Source organism: Hyla sarda, chromosome 6 (genome assembly GCF_029499605.1).
Source record: "Hyla sarda isolate aHylSar1 chromosome 6, aHylSar1.hap1, whole genome shotgun sequence".
Classification (NCBI taxonomy): domain Eukaryota; kingdom Metazoa; phylum Chordata; class Amphibia; order Anura; family Hylidae; genus Hyla; species Hyla sarda.
Genome location: NC_079194.1, coordinates 78,361,979 through 78,381,203, shown reverse-complemented (window position 1 = coordinate 78,381,203; position 19,225 = coordinate 78,361,979). Strand labels below are relative to the sequence as shown.

General features: G+C 46.9%; 2 protein-coding genes across 4 annotated transcripts in view; one reads left to right on the top strand and one right to left on the bottom strand.

Moving 5' to 3' along the window:
• The window catches only part of SYN2 (synapsin II), a 193,953-nt gene that overhangs the window by 17,500 nt on the left and 157,228 nt on the right, over positions 1–19,225 (top strand). The window lies entirely within an intron of this gene.
• Positions 16,278–19,225, bottom strand: part of TIMP4 (TIMP metallopeptidase inhibitor 4) — a 49,992-nt gene continuing 47,044 nt past the window's right edge. For 2 of the 3 annotated variants that reach the window (XM_056524264.1, XM_056524263.1), the window contains 2 exons: positions 18,000–18,130; positions 16,278–16,960 (listed from right to left, as the gene is read on the bottom strand). In XM_056524264.1, coding sequence (XP_056380239.1) covers positions 16,784–16,960; positions 18,000–18,130 — 308 coding nt within the window. In that variant the 3' untranslated portion in view covers positions 16,278–16,783. The remainder of the gene's footprint in view (positions 16,961–17,999; positions 18,131–19,225) is intronic. The other variant, XM_056524262.1, reaches the window with a different exon arrangement.

The following is a 19,225-nucleotide window of genomic DNA, read 5'->3' as shown; positions in this document are numbered from 1 at the left end:
CCTCCAAAGGTTTTCTATGGGGTTGAGATCTGGAGACTGGCTAGGCCACTCCAGGACCTTGAAATGCTTCTTACGAAGCCACTCCTACGTTGTCCGGGCGGTGTGTTTGGGATCATTGTCATGCTGAAAGACCCAGCCACGTTTCATCTTCAATGCCCTTGCTGATGGAAGGAGGTTTTCACTCAAAATCTGAGGATACATGGCCCCATTCAATCTTTCCTTTACACGGATAACTGGTCCTGGTCCCTTTGCGGAAAAACAGCCCCAAAGCATGATGTTTTCACCCTCATGCTTCACAGTAGATATGGTGTTCTTTGGATGCAACTCAGCATTCTTTCTCCTCCAAACACGACGAGTTTAATTTTTACCAAAAAGTTGTACTTTGGTTTCATCTGACCATATGACATTCTCCCAATACTCTTCTGGATCATCCAAATGGTCTCTAGCAAACTTCAGATGGACCTGGACATGAACTGGCTTAAGCAGGGGGGCACGTCTGGCACTGCATGATTTGAATCACTGGCGGTGTAGTGTGTTACTAATTGTCCCCCCTTGTGGTTCTGGGTATTTTGCCCACTGTTCATGTGATCATTTCGACACCACGGGGTGAGATCTTGCGTGAAGCCCCAGATTGAGGGAGATTATCAGTGGTCTCGTATGTCTTCCATTTTCTATTAATTGCTCCCACAGTTGATTTCTTCACACCAAGCTGCTTGCCTATTGCAGATTCAGTCTTCCCAGCCTGGTGCAGGTCTACAATTTTGTTTCTGGTGTCCTTCGACAGCTCTTTGCTCTTGGCCATAGTGGAGTTTGGAGTGTGACTGTTTGAGGTTGTGGACAGGTGTCTTCCATACTGATAACAAGTTCAATCAGGCGCCATTAATACAGGTAACGAGTGGAGGACAGAGGAGACTCTTAAAGAAGAAGTTACAGGTCTGTGAGAGCCAGAAATCTTGTTTGTAGGTGACCAAATATTTATTTTCCACCATAATTTGCAAATAAATTCTTTAAAAATCTGATGTGATTTTATGGATTTTTTTTTCTCACTATGTATCTCATAGTTGAGGTAACCTATGATGAAAATTACTTGTTAAGTGAGAGAACTTGCACAATTGGTGGCTGACTAAATACATTTTTGCCCCACTGTATATGTGTATTTGTTACGCCGAGCGCTCCGGGTTCCCGCTCCTCCCCGGAGCGCTCGCTTCACCTCCTCCGCTGCAGCGCCCCGGTCACGTCCTCTGACCCGGGGCGCTGCGATCCTGCTGCTAGCCGGGATGCGATTCGCGATGCGGGTAGCGCCCGCTCGCGATGCGCACCCCGGCTCTCCTACCTGACTCGCTCCCCGTCTGTTCTGTCCCGGCGCGCGCGGCCCCGCTCCCTAGGGCGCGCGCGCGCCGGGTCTCTGCGATTTAAAGGGCCACTGCGCCGCTGATTGGCGCAGTGGTTCCAATTAGAGTTATCACCTGTGCACTCCCTATATTACCTCACTTCCCTTGCACTCCCTTGCCGGATCTTGTTGCCTTAGTGCCAGTGAAAGCGTTCCTTGTGTGTCCCTTGCCAGTGTTTCCAGACCTTCTGCCGTTGCCCCTGACTACGATCCTTGCTGCCTGCCCCGACCTTCTGCTACGTCCGACCTTGCTTCTGCCTACTCCCTTGTACCGCGCCTATCTTCAGCAGCCAGAGAGGTGAGCCGTTGCTAGTGGATACGACCTGGTCACTACCGCCGCAGCAAGACCATCCCGCTTTGCGGCGGGCTCTGGTGAAAACCAGTAGTGGCTTAGAACCGGTCCACTAGCACGGTCCACGCCAATCCCTCTCTGGCACAGAGGGTCCACTACCTGCCAGCCGGCATCGTGACAGTAGATCCGGCCATGGATCCCGCTGAAGTTCCTCTGCCAGTTGTCGCTGACCTCACCACGGTGGTCGCCCAGCAGTCACAACAGATTGCGCAACAAGGCCAACAGCTGTCTCAACTGACCGTTATGCTACAACAGTTGCTACCACAGCTTCAGCAGTCATCTCCTCCGCCAGCTCCTGCACCTCCTCCGCAGCGAGTGGCCGCTCCTGGGATACGCTTATCCTTGCCGGATAAGTTTGATGGGGACTCTAAGTTTTGCCGTGGCTTCCTTTCCCAATGTTCCCTGCATCTGGAGATGATGTCGGACCTGTTTCCCACTGAAAGGTCTAAGGTGGCTTTCGTAGTCAGTCTTCTGTCCGGAAAAGCCCTGTCATGGGCCACACCGCTCTGGGACCGCAATGACCCCGTCACTGCCTCAGTACACTCCTTCTTCTCGGAAATCCGAAGTGTCTTTGAGGAACCTGCCCGAGCCTCTTCTGCTGAGACTGCCCTGTTGAACCTGGTCCAGGGTAATTCTTCCGTTGGCGAGTATGCCGTACAATTCCGTACACTTGCTTCAGAATTGTCCTGGAATAATGAGGCCCTCTGCGCGACCTTCAAAAAAGGCCTATCCAGCAACATTAAAGATGTTCTGGCCGCACGAGAAATTCCTGCTAATCTACATGAACTTATTCACCTAGCCACTCGCATTGACATGCGTTTTTCTGAAAGGCGTCAGGAACTCCGCCAAGATATGGACTCTGTTCGCACGAGGCGTTTCGTCTCCTCGGCTCCTCTCTCCTCTGGTCCCCTGCAATCTGTTCCTGTGCCTCCCGCCGTGGAGGCTATGCAGGTCGACCGGTCTCGCCTGACACCTCAAGAGAGGACACGACGCCGTATGGAGAACCTCTGCCTGTACTGTGCTAGTACCGAACACTTCCTGAGGGATTGTCCTATCCGTCCTCCCCGCCTGGAAAGACGTACGCTGACTCCGCACAAAGGTGAGACAGTCCTTGATGTCTACTCTGCTTCTCCACGTCTTACTGTGCCTGTGCGGATGTCTGCTTCTGCCTTCTCCTTCTCTACAGTGGCCTTCTTGGACTCTGGTTCTGCAGGAAATTTTATTTTGGCCTCTCTCGTCAACAAGTTCAACATCCCAGTGACCAGTCTCGCCAGACCCCTCTACATCAATTGTGTAAATAATGAAAGATTGGACTGTACCATACGTTTCCGCACGGAGCCCCTTCTTATGAGCATCGGATCTCATCATGAGAGGATTGAACTTTTGGTCCTCCCCAATTGCACCTCGGAGATTCTCCTTGGACTTCCCTGGCTTCAACTTCATTCCCCAACCCTGGATTGGTCCACTGGGGAGATCAAGAGTTGGGGGTCCTCTTGTTCCAAGAACTGTCTAAAACCGGTTCCCAGTAACCCTTGCCGTAACTCTGTGGTTCCTCCAGTAACCGGTCTCCCCAAGGCCTATATGGACTTCGCGGATGTTTTCTGCAAAAAACAAGCTGAGACTCTACCTCCTCACAGGCCTTATGATTGCCCTATCGACCTCCTCCCGGGTACTACTCCACCCCGGGGCAGAATTTATCCTCTCTCTGCCCCAGAGACTCTTGCCATGTCCGAATACATCCAGGAGAATCTAAAAAGGGGCTTTATCCGTAAATCCTCCTCTCCTGCCGGAGCCGGATTTTTCTTTGTCTCCAAAAAAGATGGCTCCCTACGTCCTTGCATTGACTACCGCGGTCTTAATAAAATCACGGTTAAGAACCGCTACCCCTTACCCCTCATCTCTGAACTCTTTGATCGCCTCCAAGGTGCCCACATCTTCACTAAATTGGACTTAAGAGGCGCCTATAACCTCATCCGCATCAGAGAGGGGGACGAGTGGAAAACGGCATTTAACACCAGAGATGGACACTTTGAGTATCTGGTCATGCCCTTTGGACTGTGCAATGCCCCTGCCGTCTTCCAAGACTTTGTCAATGAAATTTTTCGTGATCTATTATACTCCTGTGTTGTGGTATATCTGGACGATATCCTAATTTTTTCTGCCAATCTAGAGGAACACCGCCGGCATGTCCGTATGGTTCTTCAGAGACTTCGTGACAACCAACTCTATGCCAAAATTGAGAAATGTCTGTTTGAATGCCAATCTCTTCCTTTTCTAGGATATTTGGTCTCTGGCCAGGGACTACAGATGGATCCAGACAAACTCTCTGCCGTCTTAAATTGGCCACGCCCCTCCGGACTCCGTGCTATCCAACGCTTTTTGGGGTTCGCCAATTATTACAGGCAATTTATTCCACATTTTTCTACCATTGTGGCTCCTATCGTGGCTTTAACCAAGAAAAATGCTGATCCCAAGTCCTGGCCTCCTCAAGCAGAAGACTCCTTTAAACAACTCAAGTCTGCCTTTTCTTCGGCTCCCGTGCTCTCCAGACCTGACCCTTCCAAACCCTTCCTATTGGAGGTTGATGCCTCCTCAGTAGGAGCTGGAGCTGTTCTTCTACAAAAAAATCCTTCCGGGCATGCTGTCACTTGTGGTTTTTTCTCTAGGACCTTCTCTCCAGCGGAGAGGAACTACTCCATCGGGGATCGAGAACTTCTAGCCATTAAATTAGCACTTGAGGAATGGAGGCATCTGCTGGAGGGATCAAGATTTCCTGTTATTATCTACACCGACCACAAGAACCTCTCCTACCTCCAGTCGGCCCAACGGCTGAATCCTCGCCAGGCCCGGTGGTCTCTGTTCTTTGCCCGATTTAATTTTGAGATTCACTTTCGTCCTGCCGATAAGAACATTAGAGCCGATGCTCTCTCTCGTTCCTCGGATGCCTCAGAAGTTGATCTCCCTCCGCAACACATCATTCCACCTGACTGCCTGATCTCCACTTCTCCTGCCTCCATCAGACAGACTCCTCCAGGAAAGACCTTTGTTTCTCCACGCCAACGCCTCGGAATCCTCAAATGGGGTCACTCCTCCCATCTCGCAGGTCATGCGGGCATCAAGAAATCTGTGCAACTCATCTCCCGCTTCTATTGGTGGCCAACTCTGGAGACGGATGTTGGGGACTTTGTGCGAGCCTGCACTATCTGTGCCCGGGATAAGACTCCTCGCCAGAAGCCCGCTGGTTTTCTTCATCCTCTGCCTGTCCCCGAACAGCCTTGGTCTCTGATTGGTATGGATTTTATTACTGATTTACCCCCTTCCCGTGGCAACACCGTTATTTGGGTGGTCGTTGATCGATTCTCCAAAATGGCACATTTCATTCCTCTTCCTGGTCTTCCTTCTGCGCCTCAGTTGGCTAAACAATTTTTTGTACACATTTTTCGTCTTCACGGGTTGCCTACGCAGATTGTCTCGGATAGAGGGGTCCAATTCGTGTCTAAATTCTGGAGAGCTCTCTGTAAACAACTCAAGATTAAATTAAATTTTTCCTCTGCATATCATCCCCAGTCCAATGGACAAGTAGAAAGAATTAACCAGATCCTGGGTGATTATTTGCGACATTTTGTTTCCTCCCGCCAGGATGACTGGGCAGATCTCCTTCCATGGGCCGAATTCTCGTATAACTTCAGGGTCTCTGAATCTTCCTCCAAATCCCCATTTTTCGTGGTGTACGGCCGTCACCCTCTTCCCCCCCTCCCTACCCCCTTGCCCTCTGGTCTGCCCGCTGTGGATGAAATTTCTCGTGACCTTTCCATTATATGGAGAGAGACCCAAAATTCTCTCTTACAGGCTTCTTCACGCATGAAGAGGTTCGCGGATAAGAAAAGAAGAGCTCCCCCCGTTTTTTCCCCTGGAGACAAGGTATGGCTCTCCGCTAAATATGTCCGCTTCCGTGTCCCTAGCTACAAGTTGGGACCACGCTATCTTGGTCCTTTCAAAATTCTGTGTCAAATTAATCCTGTCTCTTATAAACTTCTTCTTCCTCCTTCTCTTCGTATCCCTAATGCCTTTCACGTCTCTCTTCTCAAACCACTCATCCTCAACCGTTTTTCTCCCAAATCTGTTCCTCCCACTCCTGTTTCCGGCTCCTCGGACGTCTTCTCGGTCAAGGAGATTTTGGCTGCCAAAAAGGTCAGAGGAAAAAATTTTTTTTTAGTAGACTGGGAGGGTTGTGGTCCTGAAGAGAGATCCTGGGAACCTGAGGACAACATCCTTGACAAAAGTCTGCTCCTCAGGTTCTCAGGCTCCAAGAAGAGGGGGAGACCCAAGGGGGGGGGTACTGTTACGCCGAGCGCTCCGGGTTCCCGCTCCTCCCCGGAGCGCTCGCTTCACCTCCTCCGCTGCAGCGCCCCGGTCACGTCCTCTGACCCGGGGCGCTGCGATCCTGCTGCTAGCCGGGATGCGATTCGCGATGCGGGTAGCGCCCGCTCGCGATGCGCACCCCGGCTCTCCTACCTGACTCGCTCCCCGTCTGTTCTGTCCCGGCGCGCGCGGCCCCGCTCCCTAGGGCGCGCGCGCGCCGGGTCTCTGCGATTTAAAGGGCCACTGCGCCGCTGATTGGCGCAGTGGTTCCAATTAGAGTTATCACCTGTGCACTCCCTATATTACCTCACTTCCCTTGCACTCCCTTGCCGGATCTTGTTGCCTTAGTGCCAGTGAAAGCGTTCCTTGTGTGTCCCTTGCCAGTGTTTCCAGACCTTCTGCCGTTGCCCCTGACTACGATCCTTGCTGCCTGCCCCGACCTTCTGCTACGTCCGACCTTGCTTCTGCCTACTCCCTTGTACCGCGCCTATCTTCAGCAGCCAGAGAGGTGAGCCGTTGCTAGTGGATACGACCTGGTCACTACCGCCGCAGCAAGACCATCCCGCTTTGCGGCGGGCTCTGGTGAAAACCAGTAGTGGCTTAGAACCGGTCCACTAGCACGGTCCACGCCAATCCCTCTCTGGCACAGAGGGTCCACTACCTGCCAGCCGGCATCGTGACAGTATTTTCTTAAAACCCTTTTGAAAAATAAAATATAAATATAACAGAAAAATTATATTAAATTAAATGTATATTTAATGTATATTTAAATATATTATATTTAATGTATATTTAAATATTTTCAGTTAATGGCAACCTGTTGTAGATTCATGCTGCCTGAATTATAGGCAGCATGAAACACTGCCAGGATCCCTCATTACAGTGATAATTGTTATCTTATACCATGGCTGGACACTGGGCTCTAAGTCACTGGGGTGATCCATGGTGGCTTTGTTCTGCCCCATCAGTGTTGATTGATAGAGCTCTTATTATACCCAAATAGGTAAAGCTATGAATTGAGGTTAGCAGGTTGGGAAGAAGCCATCAGGGCCTCGGAGGCCTGTTCCGGTCCATCTTTACAACTATGAATCCTCTGAAGTTTTGCACTGTTTTGGAGTTAATCATACATTGTTATGCAGAAGGAGTCTGTAAGTGTTTCATGCTGCCTGTGGTTGAGGCTGCATAAAAATCATGAAAGGTTTTAGGTCCCACTAGGACTTGTGATCGCCGATATTATGCTTTGGTATATTCAGTAGTTGTTTGTGACGAGTCACGTTGCATTTTACCACTTTAGCCCCCTAAAAACTGTCGTCTGCAGCTCCGCAAATGAATTTTTTTTTTCCTTTATGGGAAAGTATTAATTTGCCTCTTTCCTCCAGCACGCCTTTTATTTCCGGATCAGCAGTCAGGGAGGTTAGAGGGGTACTCTGGTGGAAATTTTAATTTTTTTTTTTTTTTTAAATCAACTGGTGTCAGAAAGTTATAGTACTTATCAGCTGCAGTATGCTCTAGAGGAAGTTGAGTTGTACTTTACTGTCTAACCACAGTGCTCTCTGCTGACACCTTTTGTCCATGTCAGAATCTGTCCAGAGTAGGAGCAAATCCCCATAGTAAACCTCTCCTGCTCTGGACAGTTCCTGACACAGACAGACGTGGCAGCAGAGAGCACTGTGGTCAGACAGAAAAGAACCACACAACTTCTTCTGTAGTATACAGCAGCTGATAAGTACTGGAAGGATTAAGATTTTTTTAATAGAAGTAAATTACAAATCGATTTAACTTTCTGGAGCCAGTTGATATGAACAAAATAGTTTTCCCCCAGAATACCCCTTAAAGCATTGCTGTCTGTATGCTGTTGGAGCTGTAAAAATTGGGCTGTTTAGGGGAAACTATTGTCCGCTTTAGCAATAAAGCTACAGTTAAAAAAAATTCAGTTTTTTTTGTTAATGGCTTAAAAAAATGGCTGTGCTCTGGCATGGAATTTTATGTCTGTAGCAATTATTGTCATAAAGTTGATGTGTGTTAACTAACAGCTATCTTACCATTGCGTTCACTAGAATAGTAGAAATATGGCCATTTATTTGAATTGTGAAATTGTTATTTTTGAGCCTTTTACAGTTCAGAAAACAAGGAGCAATTTTTTACATTTGTCCTCAGGCAGAGGTAAAACAACTTCTGGTTCCAACTTTTTTTAACGGAGAGTTATTCTTCGATTCACTTCTAACATTGTGGTCAGCATAAGTCATTACCCACGGATAAGTAGCCAAAAGATGGTATTCTTTATTGAGCGTCTTGTAGCATCGGCAATAATAGCTGGATATGCGGGGACTGCTGACCGGATGAAGCGTCTATTATGACGTGAAACTAGTCGTCATCCAGTGGTTCGCCACCGCCCCACGAGACCTAGGTCTCCTTCTCTCTGTATATCCAGCTATTATTGTCGATGCTACAAGACGCTCAATAAAGAATACCATCTTTTGGCTACCTATCCGTGGGTGGGTGCAGCTTTTCTTTCGCCTATTTCTTCATTGCAATTATCTTGTTGCACTGTCTACTATTATTAAGCTGGCACCCCCTTGATCAGCCTGGGAGATACATGCTCATTGCGATTGTGCTATATCCAGCCTCGGCTAGGTGTTGTATGTGCCCCAGGGGCAGTGCCTGATTACCGCACCTTTGTTCTTTTGCTTTGGTCTAAAAGTCATTACCCACTTAACCAATCAGGGGCTGAGGCAGAACACCACTGTGGCCACTGATTGGCTGATTGAGCAATAGTTCGCTGCAAGCACAATCCCGAAAGTACAGCGCATCTGGGAGTCGGGCTTCGTGAAAGAGGCAGGAAGCGCGGAAGGTACCGTATATACGATTTTTTGTGTGCTGAAAACGCCCCCCTCGGCTTATACTCGAGTGAACTCTACGCCTGTCAATCCCTTCTCAGGGGTCTTCAACCTGCGGACCTCCAGATGTTTCAAAACTACAACTCCCAGCATGCCCGGACAGCCATTGGCTGTACGGGTATGCTGGGAGTTGTAGTTTTGAAACATCTGGAGGTCTGCAGGTTGAAGACCACTGCCGGGCCTTGGTCATCATCCAGACCCCCTTTAGTTTTCTACTCACCTCCCCTCGGTGGGAAGGAAGGGTGAGCTGGTCCGGGCCATCTATGCTGCAGGGACCGTCCGGTGGGGAGGGTTAGTCGTTGGCTGTCCATCTTCACCGGCCCCGGACTAGGGACGTTGCCTTGACGATGACGTACAGGGACGTCCCTGCGCATGAACGTCCCTGTGCGTTGACGTCGTCAAGGCAACGTCACTAGTCCGGGGCCGGCCCGGAGCGGAGAAGAGGGCCTCCCAGTGAAGATGGACAGCCCGGAACGACTAACCCTCCCCACCGGACAGTCCCTGCAGCATAGATGGCCCGGACCAGCTCACCCTTCCTTCCCACCGAGGGGAGGTGAGTAGAAAACTAAAAGGGGGGGGGGGGGGGGCTGGATGATGACTAAGGCCCAGCAGTGGTCTTCAATCTGCGGACCTCCAGATGTTTCAAAACTACAACTCCCAGCATGCCCGGACAGCCGAAGGCTGTTGTTGTTGCCGAAGGAGTTGTAGTTTTGAAACATCTGGAGGTCGGCAGGTTGAAGACCACTGATAGAAGGGATTGACAGACGGTGATAATGAAGGGGGGGGGGGATGATGACAAGGTGATGATGACGGGGGTCTGGATGATGACGGGGGGGATGATTACAGGGTGATGATGAAGGGGGGGGATGATGACGGGGGTCTGGATGATGACATGGGGGGATGATGTATTTCTCACCCTAGGCTTATAGTCGAGTCAATAACTTTTCCTGGGTTTTTGGGGTAAAATTAGGGGCCTCGGCTTATATTCAGGTCGGCTTATACTCGAGCATATAAGTAGTCTGTACTTTTAAATCATTCTACACTTTCTGCAGTGGAAAACAGCTCTTAGTGCTCCAACTTCCTAGTGAGCCTGGTGTGACAAATTGTGACAGTAGCCAATTAGACAAGACAGTGGTCCAGGGAGGCGGGAGAGAGCAGCAGCCTAAACCAATGGTAATATAGACGGTGTGTGTCGGACTACCACAGACTCATTGGAGATAAACTGTAGTCACAGCCGTGTCCTAATATAAGAACCCAGGGAATAATAAGCAGCAGGCAAACATCCTCTCTACGTAGTAACTTTGTGGATCTACTATAAAGTTTTTAAACTTGTCCCTTTAAGATGCAGTGGAAAAAATCTAAGGGTAGACAAAGGGTACATTAAAATTCGGATTTCTGTCTAAATTAGAGTTTTCATGATGCATACAGAAACGATTCCTTTGAACAGAAATTCTTTATTAATCATTTATTAAAAAAGGACAAAGCATAAATGATCATCTCATATAGATATAATACAGTGGGCAAAATCTGCTCTAAAATCCAACATATTTTTGAAGACTCAATTCACTTACAACATACTGTACTTTGGTGCGGATTTCCTTGCACAATCCATATCATTTTATTTTAACTTTAACAAATCTGACTTAGATTATGAGTCGACATCCCTCTCCTGGAAATGGATTCTTCACTCACATAGACCTCGGTCTTCTAACCGGTTGAACGTGCTACTTGGCCACATCACAAGAACCTCTGTCTAGTTTGGTCGAAAATGTAGAAAGCTCAGACTGAGCTTGTTCGTGTAGTAGACATCTTTGGTTAATTTGGGTTAATTGGATTCTTACTATATCGATCAATTGCTTTTTGACCATTGGGGTACATACAGTACCATGAAGATCAACTGTGCAAATGCAATGGGGCCTATGGAAAGCGAGGACCCAGCCCTGATTGGTCTCATCATCTCTTCCCCTGGGTGGGAGGAGCCTCTGCAGGTCTTCCCTCTTCTGAAAAACTATAGTGGTAGCGAAGATTCCTGAAATTGTTATCTCCTATTATGGAAGAAGGTGTCCCAGCTAGTGCTGGGCGGTATACCGGTTCATACCGAATACCGACATTTTTGTGCTGCACGATATGAATTTTAACCCATTCTGCAATACTGGTTTGGCCCCTCCTCCTCGGGAATGAATGAATTATCAGCCCAGCGCTGCACTGTCTCCAATCATATGTGACCCGCGAGTGCTGTTCTGCCACCCCCCCCCCCCATTAATTATCAGCCCAGCACTGCGCCGTCCCCATCGGGGTAAATAATCACATATCACCCGCAAGCGCTGCCCTCCTTATCCTCCTGTTTGTTGCGCCTGCCGGTGCTGACACTCTATACTGTGCGGTATCCCCATGCTGTATCCCTATGCCCGGGCTGCAAAAAACAAACAAAATAAACTTTAACTCACCTCCCGTTGGTCCGGTACCGGCCTCCTCTGCTTCCTGGGGACGGGAACGTCAGACAGCCGTCAGCCTATCACCGGCCGCAGCGATGTACTCCCTCGGCCAGTGATAGGTTGAGCCCACTGTCATGTAAGAAGCCGGCTCCTTACATGACAGTGGGCTCAGCCTATCACCGGCCTGGGCAGAACATCGCGGCTGACGGCTGTCCAACGTTTCCGTCCCCAGCGTTAGGCCGACGTCAGACAGCTGTCTATATACGTGGTCTCCAACCTGCGGACCTCCAGATGTTGCAAAACTACAACTCCCAGCATGCCCGGAGCAGGTTGAAGACCACTTGTATAGAGTGTCAGCGCCGGCGGCCGCAACAAACAGGAGGACGAGGAGGGCAGCACTTGCGGATGACATATGAGTATTTACCCCGATGGGGACAGCGCAGCGATTGGCTGATAATTAATTTTGGGGGGGGGGATACTGTTATATACCGTGAAACCGCCAAAAGTTACAAAAATACCGCGATACACACATTTGGTCATACCGCCCAGCCCTAGTCCCAGCCTAACGTTACAGTTTTTTTCCATTTTGCACCTATTAGCACACAAAACTTGGTTCCTGTTATAAAAAGCTGAGTGCCCTGTAAAATAGTCTACTGTTATCCTGCCCTGTTTTGCCCAATGGGCTGTATATTAGGAATCAGTACTGTAAAAAAAAAAAATATATATATATATATAGATCCATTACCAGGGGTGGGATCCGGCCAGTTCTTCTTGGTTTGAACAAACATTTCTCAATTTCAAAACTGTTACTAATCCTACACGTGTATATAACATGCCATCCTACACGTGTGTATAACATGCCATCCTACACGTGTATGTAACATGCCATTCTACATGTGTATATAACATGCCATCCTACACGTGTGTATAACATGCCATCCTACACGTGTGTATAACATGCCATCCTACACGTGTGTATAACATGCCATCCTACACGTGTGTATAACATGCCATTCTGCACGTGTATATAACATGCCATTCTACAGTGTATAACATACCATCCTACACGTATGTATAACATGCCCTTCTACACGTGTGTATAACATGTATTCTGCACGTGTGTATAACATGCCATCCTACACGTGTGTATAACATGCCATCCTACACGTGTATATAACATGCCATCCTACATGTGTATATAACATGCCATCCTACACGTGTATATAACATGCCATCCTACACGTGTGTGTATAACATGCCATCCTACACGTGTATATAACATGCCATCCTACACGTGTATAACATGCTATCCTACACGTGTGTATAACATGCCATCCTACACGTGTGTATAACATGCCATCCTACACGTGTGTATATCATGCCATTCTGCACGTGTATATAACATGCCATCCTACACGTGTATATAACATGCCATCCTACACGTGTGTATAACATGCCATCCTACACGTGTGTATAACATGCCATTCTGCACGTGTATATAACATGCCATCCTACACGTGTGTATAACATGCCATCCTACACGTGTGTATAACATGCCATTCTGCACGTGTATATAACATGCCATCCTACACGTGTATATAACATGCCATCCTACACGTGTGTATAACATGCCATCCTACACGTGTATATAACATGCCATCCTACACGTGTATATAACATGCCATCCTACACGTGTGTATAACATGCCATCCTACACGTGTATATAACATGCCATCCTACACGTGTGTATAACATGCCATCCTACACGTGTATATAACATGCCATCCTACACGTGTATATAACATGCCATCCTACACGTGTGTGTAACATGCCATCCTACACGTGTATATAACATGCCATCCTACACGTGTATATAACATGCCATCCTACACGTGTGTATAACATGCCATCCTACACGTGTATATAACTTGCCATCCTACACGTGTGTATAACATGCCATCCTACACGTGTATATAACATGCCATCCTACACGTGTGTATAACATGCCATCCTACACGTGTGTGTAACATGCCATCCTACACGTGTATATAACATGCCATCCTACACGTGTGTTTAGTGTTGTGCAGTTTCCTCTACGAGCACGGTCTCCTCCCCTGAGGCCACTGAGGCCTATTGCTATGTTAGTATGTTTGCAGATTTGGGGACCCTGAAGATACAAGTTTCAGTCTGACCTCTTCACAGCATAGAAAGCTGTGTTGATATTCTAGTGCCCAGGGTACATAAGGTAATATGGACGGGTGTAAACCGACCTAAGACAATGTATTCTAATATAGATCTGCAGGGGCCCAAGACAACCCAATCAAACATAAACCACTATAGAGCAGAGTGACCCAAAATAATAGCAACCCCAATATACCCAAGATATATATAATACTATAGTAAGGTGACCGAGCAGAGTTACAAGACCAACTTTAATTGATTTTCTATTCTGGTCACATGGGCAGGCTTTGACTTAATATATCATAAAATCTCTGTAAAGGGGACGCCCACTATTAGGGTGCGTTCACATGTGCGTGTTTACTGCTGCAGATCAGCTGCAGATTTGCTTCAGCAGATTTTGCTGCCCATTGAAGTCAATGGGCAGCAACATCTGCAGCAAAAATATGCTGCAGATCTGCAGTAAAAATATGCACGTGTGAACGCACCCTCAACAGGGCTTTCCGAAAATAAGCTGATGACAGGATGTCCTACTGCAGGGACCACTAGTTATCTGTTGTTAAAGGGAAAAAACTTTTTATTATATATCAACTGGCTCCAGAAAGTGAAACAGATTTGTAAATGACTTCTATTAAAAAATCTTAATCCTTTTAGTACTTATGAGCTGTGAAGTTGAGTTGCTCTCTGATCACACCTGTCTCGTGAACCAGTTTAGAAGCAAATCTCAATAGCAAACCTCTTCTACTTCTGTGCAGTTCCTGAGACAAGCAGAGATGTCAGCAGAGAGCACAGTTGCCAGACAGAAAACAACAACTCAACTTCAGCAGCTGATAATTATTGGAAGGATTAAGATTTTTTAATATAAGTCATATACAAATATGTTTAACTTTCTGGAGCCAGTTGATATAAAACATTTTTTTTCCTGGAATACCCCTTTAACTGCAGCAAAATTTGGCAGGTGCTCAATTCCTCTGCAGCGCCACCAAAGGGGAAGTCGAGCAATGCCCGTTAAAGGGGTTATCCAGGAAAAAAATTTTTTTTTAAATATCAACTGGCTCCAGAAAGTCAAACAGATTTGTAAATTACTTCTATTAAAAATCTTAATCCTTTCAGTACTTATGAGCTTCTGAAGTTAAGGTTGTTCTTTTCTGTCTAAGTGCTCTGTGATGACACCTGTCCCAGGAACTGCCCAGTTTAGAAGAGGTTTTCTTTGGGGATTTGCTTCTAAACTGGGCGGGTTCCCGAGACAGGTGTCATCAGAGAGCACTTAAGACAGAAAAAAACAACCTTAACTTCAGAAGCTCATAAGTACTGAAAGGATTAAGATTTTTTAATAGAAGTAATTTACAAATTTGTTTAACTTTCTAGAGACAGTTGATATATAAAAAAAGTTTTTTCCTGGAATACCCCTTTAAAGACTAAAGAGCTGTCCATGTACTCCACAGTGCTGGGTCCTCTGGTGAAAAGTCCTCTCTGTAGGACACTCTCCACTCCACTCCAAAGGGTTTTTAAAGTTGTTTTTTTCAAACCAGACAACACCTTTACATCTTGTAACTTGCTGAGTGTCTTACTGGTTAAATGTCAATTTCCATATAATCCTTCATCCATAGGTCCTATTGGGGTTTAAAATCTTTCTGGTTGAAAGCAGAAAATATAATATTCTGACTAGAGATGAGCGAACTTACAGTAAATTCGATTCGTCACGAACTTCTCGGCTCGGCAGTTGATGGCTTTTCCTGCGTAAATTAGTTCAGCTTTCAGGTGCTCCGGTGGGCTGGAAAAGGTGGATACAGTCCTAGGAGACTCTTTCCTAGGAATGTATCCACCTTTTCCAGCCCACCGGAGCACCTGAAAGCTGAACTAATTTATGCAGGATAAGTCATCAACTGCCGAGCCGAGAAGTTCGTGACGAATTGAATTTTCTGTAAGTTCGCTCATCTCTAATTCTGACCTTTTTTGGTGGTTGTAAGACGCCTCTTCAGTCATTGTACATGGATTGTTCTATATAATGGCACAATAGTCTATCTTTTCGAAGCACTAGTGGTCTTTTAGAAATAGATACAATAGAATCTTACATGAATCTTTATAAATGACGTTTTCTCTTGCAATAAAAAAAAAAAAAATGCACTACCGATCGTTGTTTCTTATAAATCTAGTATTTCGGAGTGAGTCGGCCTCATTACAGTTATTATAGTACAAAGAATTCATAAATATACAAGGGAACAATAGGCATTTTACCAAGCCAAATGGCCATCGTATGGCTCTATGTTATGTGTTGTTGAAATAAGGGCACCCATACAGGCACTTGGGATCTAGCTATACCAGTGGTCTTCAACCTGCGGACCTCCAGATGTTGCAAAACTACAACTCCCAGCATGCCCGGACAGCCAACGGCTGTCCGGGCATGCTGGGAGTTGTAGTTTTGCAACATCTGGAGGTCCGCAGGTTGAAGACTAGAGATGAGCGAACTTACAGTAAATGCAATTCGTCACGAACTTATCGGCTCGGCAGTTGATGACTTATCCTGCTTAAATTAGTTCAGCTTTCAGGTGCTCCGGTTGGTTGGAAAAGATGGATACAGTCCTAGGAAAGAGTCTCCTAGGACTGTATCCACCTTTTCCAGCCCACCGGAGCACCTGAAAGCTGAACTCATTTATGCAGGATAAGTCATCAACTGCCGAGCCGAGAAGTTCGTGACGAATCGAATTTACTGTAAGTTCGCTCGTCTCTATTGTAGACCACTGAACTATATTTTCAGTTGAGTGATATATTACATTGTTTCTAGAGGAGAAAATCTCCCACATTCAGTAATGGACAGAGCACGATATGGCGGCACGTGGAGTCCCGACGCTTTTGTAATACAGGGCCGCAGGGGACTCTGTGGGCCACCATAACGGCTCTTATGCAGAACTTTTGATTCAAAAAGTTGCTTAAAAGAAAAATTAGGAATTTTTCTGCCTGTCTTCCCATTAATTTTTTTTATACAGTTGCTCAAATACTATTGAAGCATTTGTTTATTTTTTATTTTTTCCTTTATATTCTACCTTAAACCACCAACGCCACAATTTCATTACATGTTCTGTACAGTTCATTGTATTGTTTGTGATCTATTGTCTTCAGCTGGTAATTACAGAACATCAACTGAGTCGGTGGGGTCCATTATGATCGTCTAAGGATGGCTGGCAAAAATCGACTTGTCAGCTATAATAGGGTGCCATCTGCAGACTTTACCCGATTTCATGCATGCGTGCTCTCGTTCTAGTGTCTGAGTCTGCTGCCAGTCTTTCCAGGTACACTCGAGGTCTTGTGTGGGGCTGTCGCAGACGTCCATGCCACAATATTTAATCTGAATATATAAAAATAGAAATTAACATAAATTAAATGACATTTTTATATATATATATATATATATATATATATGTTTTTTTTTTTTATTCTGATACAGTATAACAGATTTTATCAGCAATTTGCGCCACTGAGGGGACATCACGAGGGGCGGCCCTGAACACTGAAGCCCGCACACACATCGTTCGGAACAATAACTTCCGGACGCTGGGGAGTACCCCTTTAAAGGATAGGGGATAAGTTTGAGATCGCGTGGGGTCCGACCGCTGGGGCCCCCTGTGATCTCTCTGTACGGGGGCCAGGCTCTCCGGCCAGATAGCGGGTGTCGACCTCCGCACGAAGCGGCGGCCGACACGCCCCCTCAATACAACTCTATGGCAGAGCCGAAGTGCTGCCTTCGGCAATCTCCGGCTCTGCCATAGAGATGTATTGAGGGGGCATGTCGGCCGCCGCTTCGTGCGGAGGTCGACACCCGCTATCTGGCCGGAGAGCCTGGCCCCCGTACAGAGAGATCACAGGGGGCCCCAGCGGTCGGACCCCCCGCGATCTCAAACTTATCCCCTATGCTTAGGATAGGGGATACGTTTTTCACCACTGGACTACCCCTTTAAGATGGGAATTTGCCTTCAGTATGGCTATGGTCACACGGCAGAATGTCCGCATGGAGAATCTCTGTGTGGGCTTTCCGGACACTGTGGGGTGCTGGCATAATATGCCGGCGCTAGGACCGCACAGAAATTTGGTGTCTCATAGATGGCTATGCATTCCGTGCGGACACCGCACAAAGAATGAACGTGTTCATTCTTTCTGCGGACACGCAAAATGTAATTCTCGTGCCGGAAACATCTGACATGTGAATACCGCCATGTGCACAGAGCAGCAGAATCTCCGTGCCGGATTCCAATGCGAAATACTGCACGGAAATTCCGACGTGTGAACATGGCCTAAAGGCTTTCCAGGTCCCATGGTGCTAATATATGGCACCTGCAGAAAAGTGTTCTAAAGTCATATGTATCATGTAACAATAGGAATACACTTACTTTACATACACAGCCTTTCTGATACCCCATATCGGGTTTAGTGAGACTCTCCCTCTGGAATGATGATAAGTTCTCCCAGACAGAAACAAGACCACACAAGTTGATGTTGACTTTGTTATTATAAATCTTTCCTTTAAAGAAATCAGAGAATGGATTTTCATCAAATTCACAGCATATAAACACTGATAGAAAACAAATCTAGCCTTGTCACAGACACAGGCACATTCCATGCAACGTTTAGGTTTCAGCATCTCATTTTTTGTCTACATTTAGTAAATGCATCAGAAAGTTTCCGCCATATAAGTTAAATGGATGATGTGATGGATACCACTGAGTGATATTCATCAAAGACATCCAAAGGATAGGGGATAAGATGTCTGATCGTGGGGGTCCCGGCACTGGGGACCCCTGCAATATAGCATGTAGCACCCACCTGTATCTGCTCCCGGCAGCGCTGGAGGTTCTGGGGATAAGATGCCTGATTGCTGGGGTCCTGCCCCTGGGGGCCCCCATGATCTTGCACGCCGCACCCCATTAGAATCAGTCCCCGGAGCGTGTCTGCTCCGGGTCTGATTACTGTCGATCACGGGGCCGGAGCATTGTGACGTCACGACTCTGCCCCCGTGTGACGTCAAACCCCCCCCCCCTGAATGCAAGTCTATGGGAGGGGGGCTTGCATTGAGGGGGCGGAGCGTGACGTCACATCGACAGTAATCAGATCCGGAGCAAACACGGGGTGCGGCGTGCAAGATCACGGGGTCCCCAGCGGCAGAACCCCCGCGATCAGGCATCTTATCCCCTATCCTTTGGATAAGGGATAAGATGTCTAAATGCCGGAGTACCCCTTTAATCTGGGGACTTGTAGTTGGAGGGCAGAAATCAACAGCGTTATAGTGGAATCACAACATAAACCCCTTTAACTTGTCATTTATCCTGCATGAAAAACAATATAAAAAAAAATGAATAAAAAGCAACCAAAGAATGGATTTTTTTCTTCGTACCATCTCATTAAAAGTAGAATACAAAACGATCAGTGTCACATGTACCCCAGAATGGTACCAATGGAAACGTTAACTTGTGTACCAAAAATATTTTGTAACCCCAAAGCCTCTGCAACTTGATATGTTGCCAAAAAATGTACCCTAACTAAAGAGAGGCCTCTAAATCCTCACATTGCTCCTTCATGTCTGAGGACTGTGTGTGAACAATATACTGCTATAGGGCCA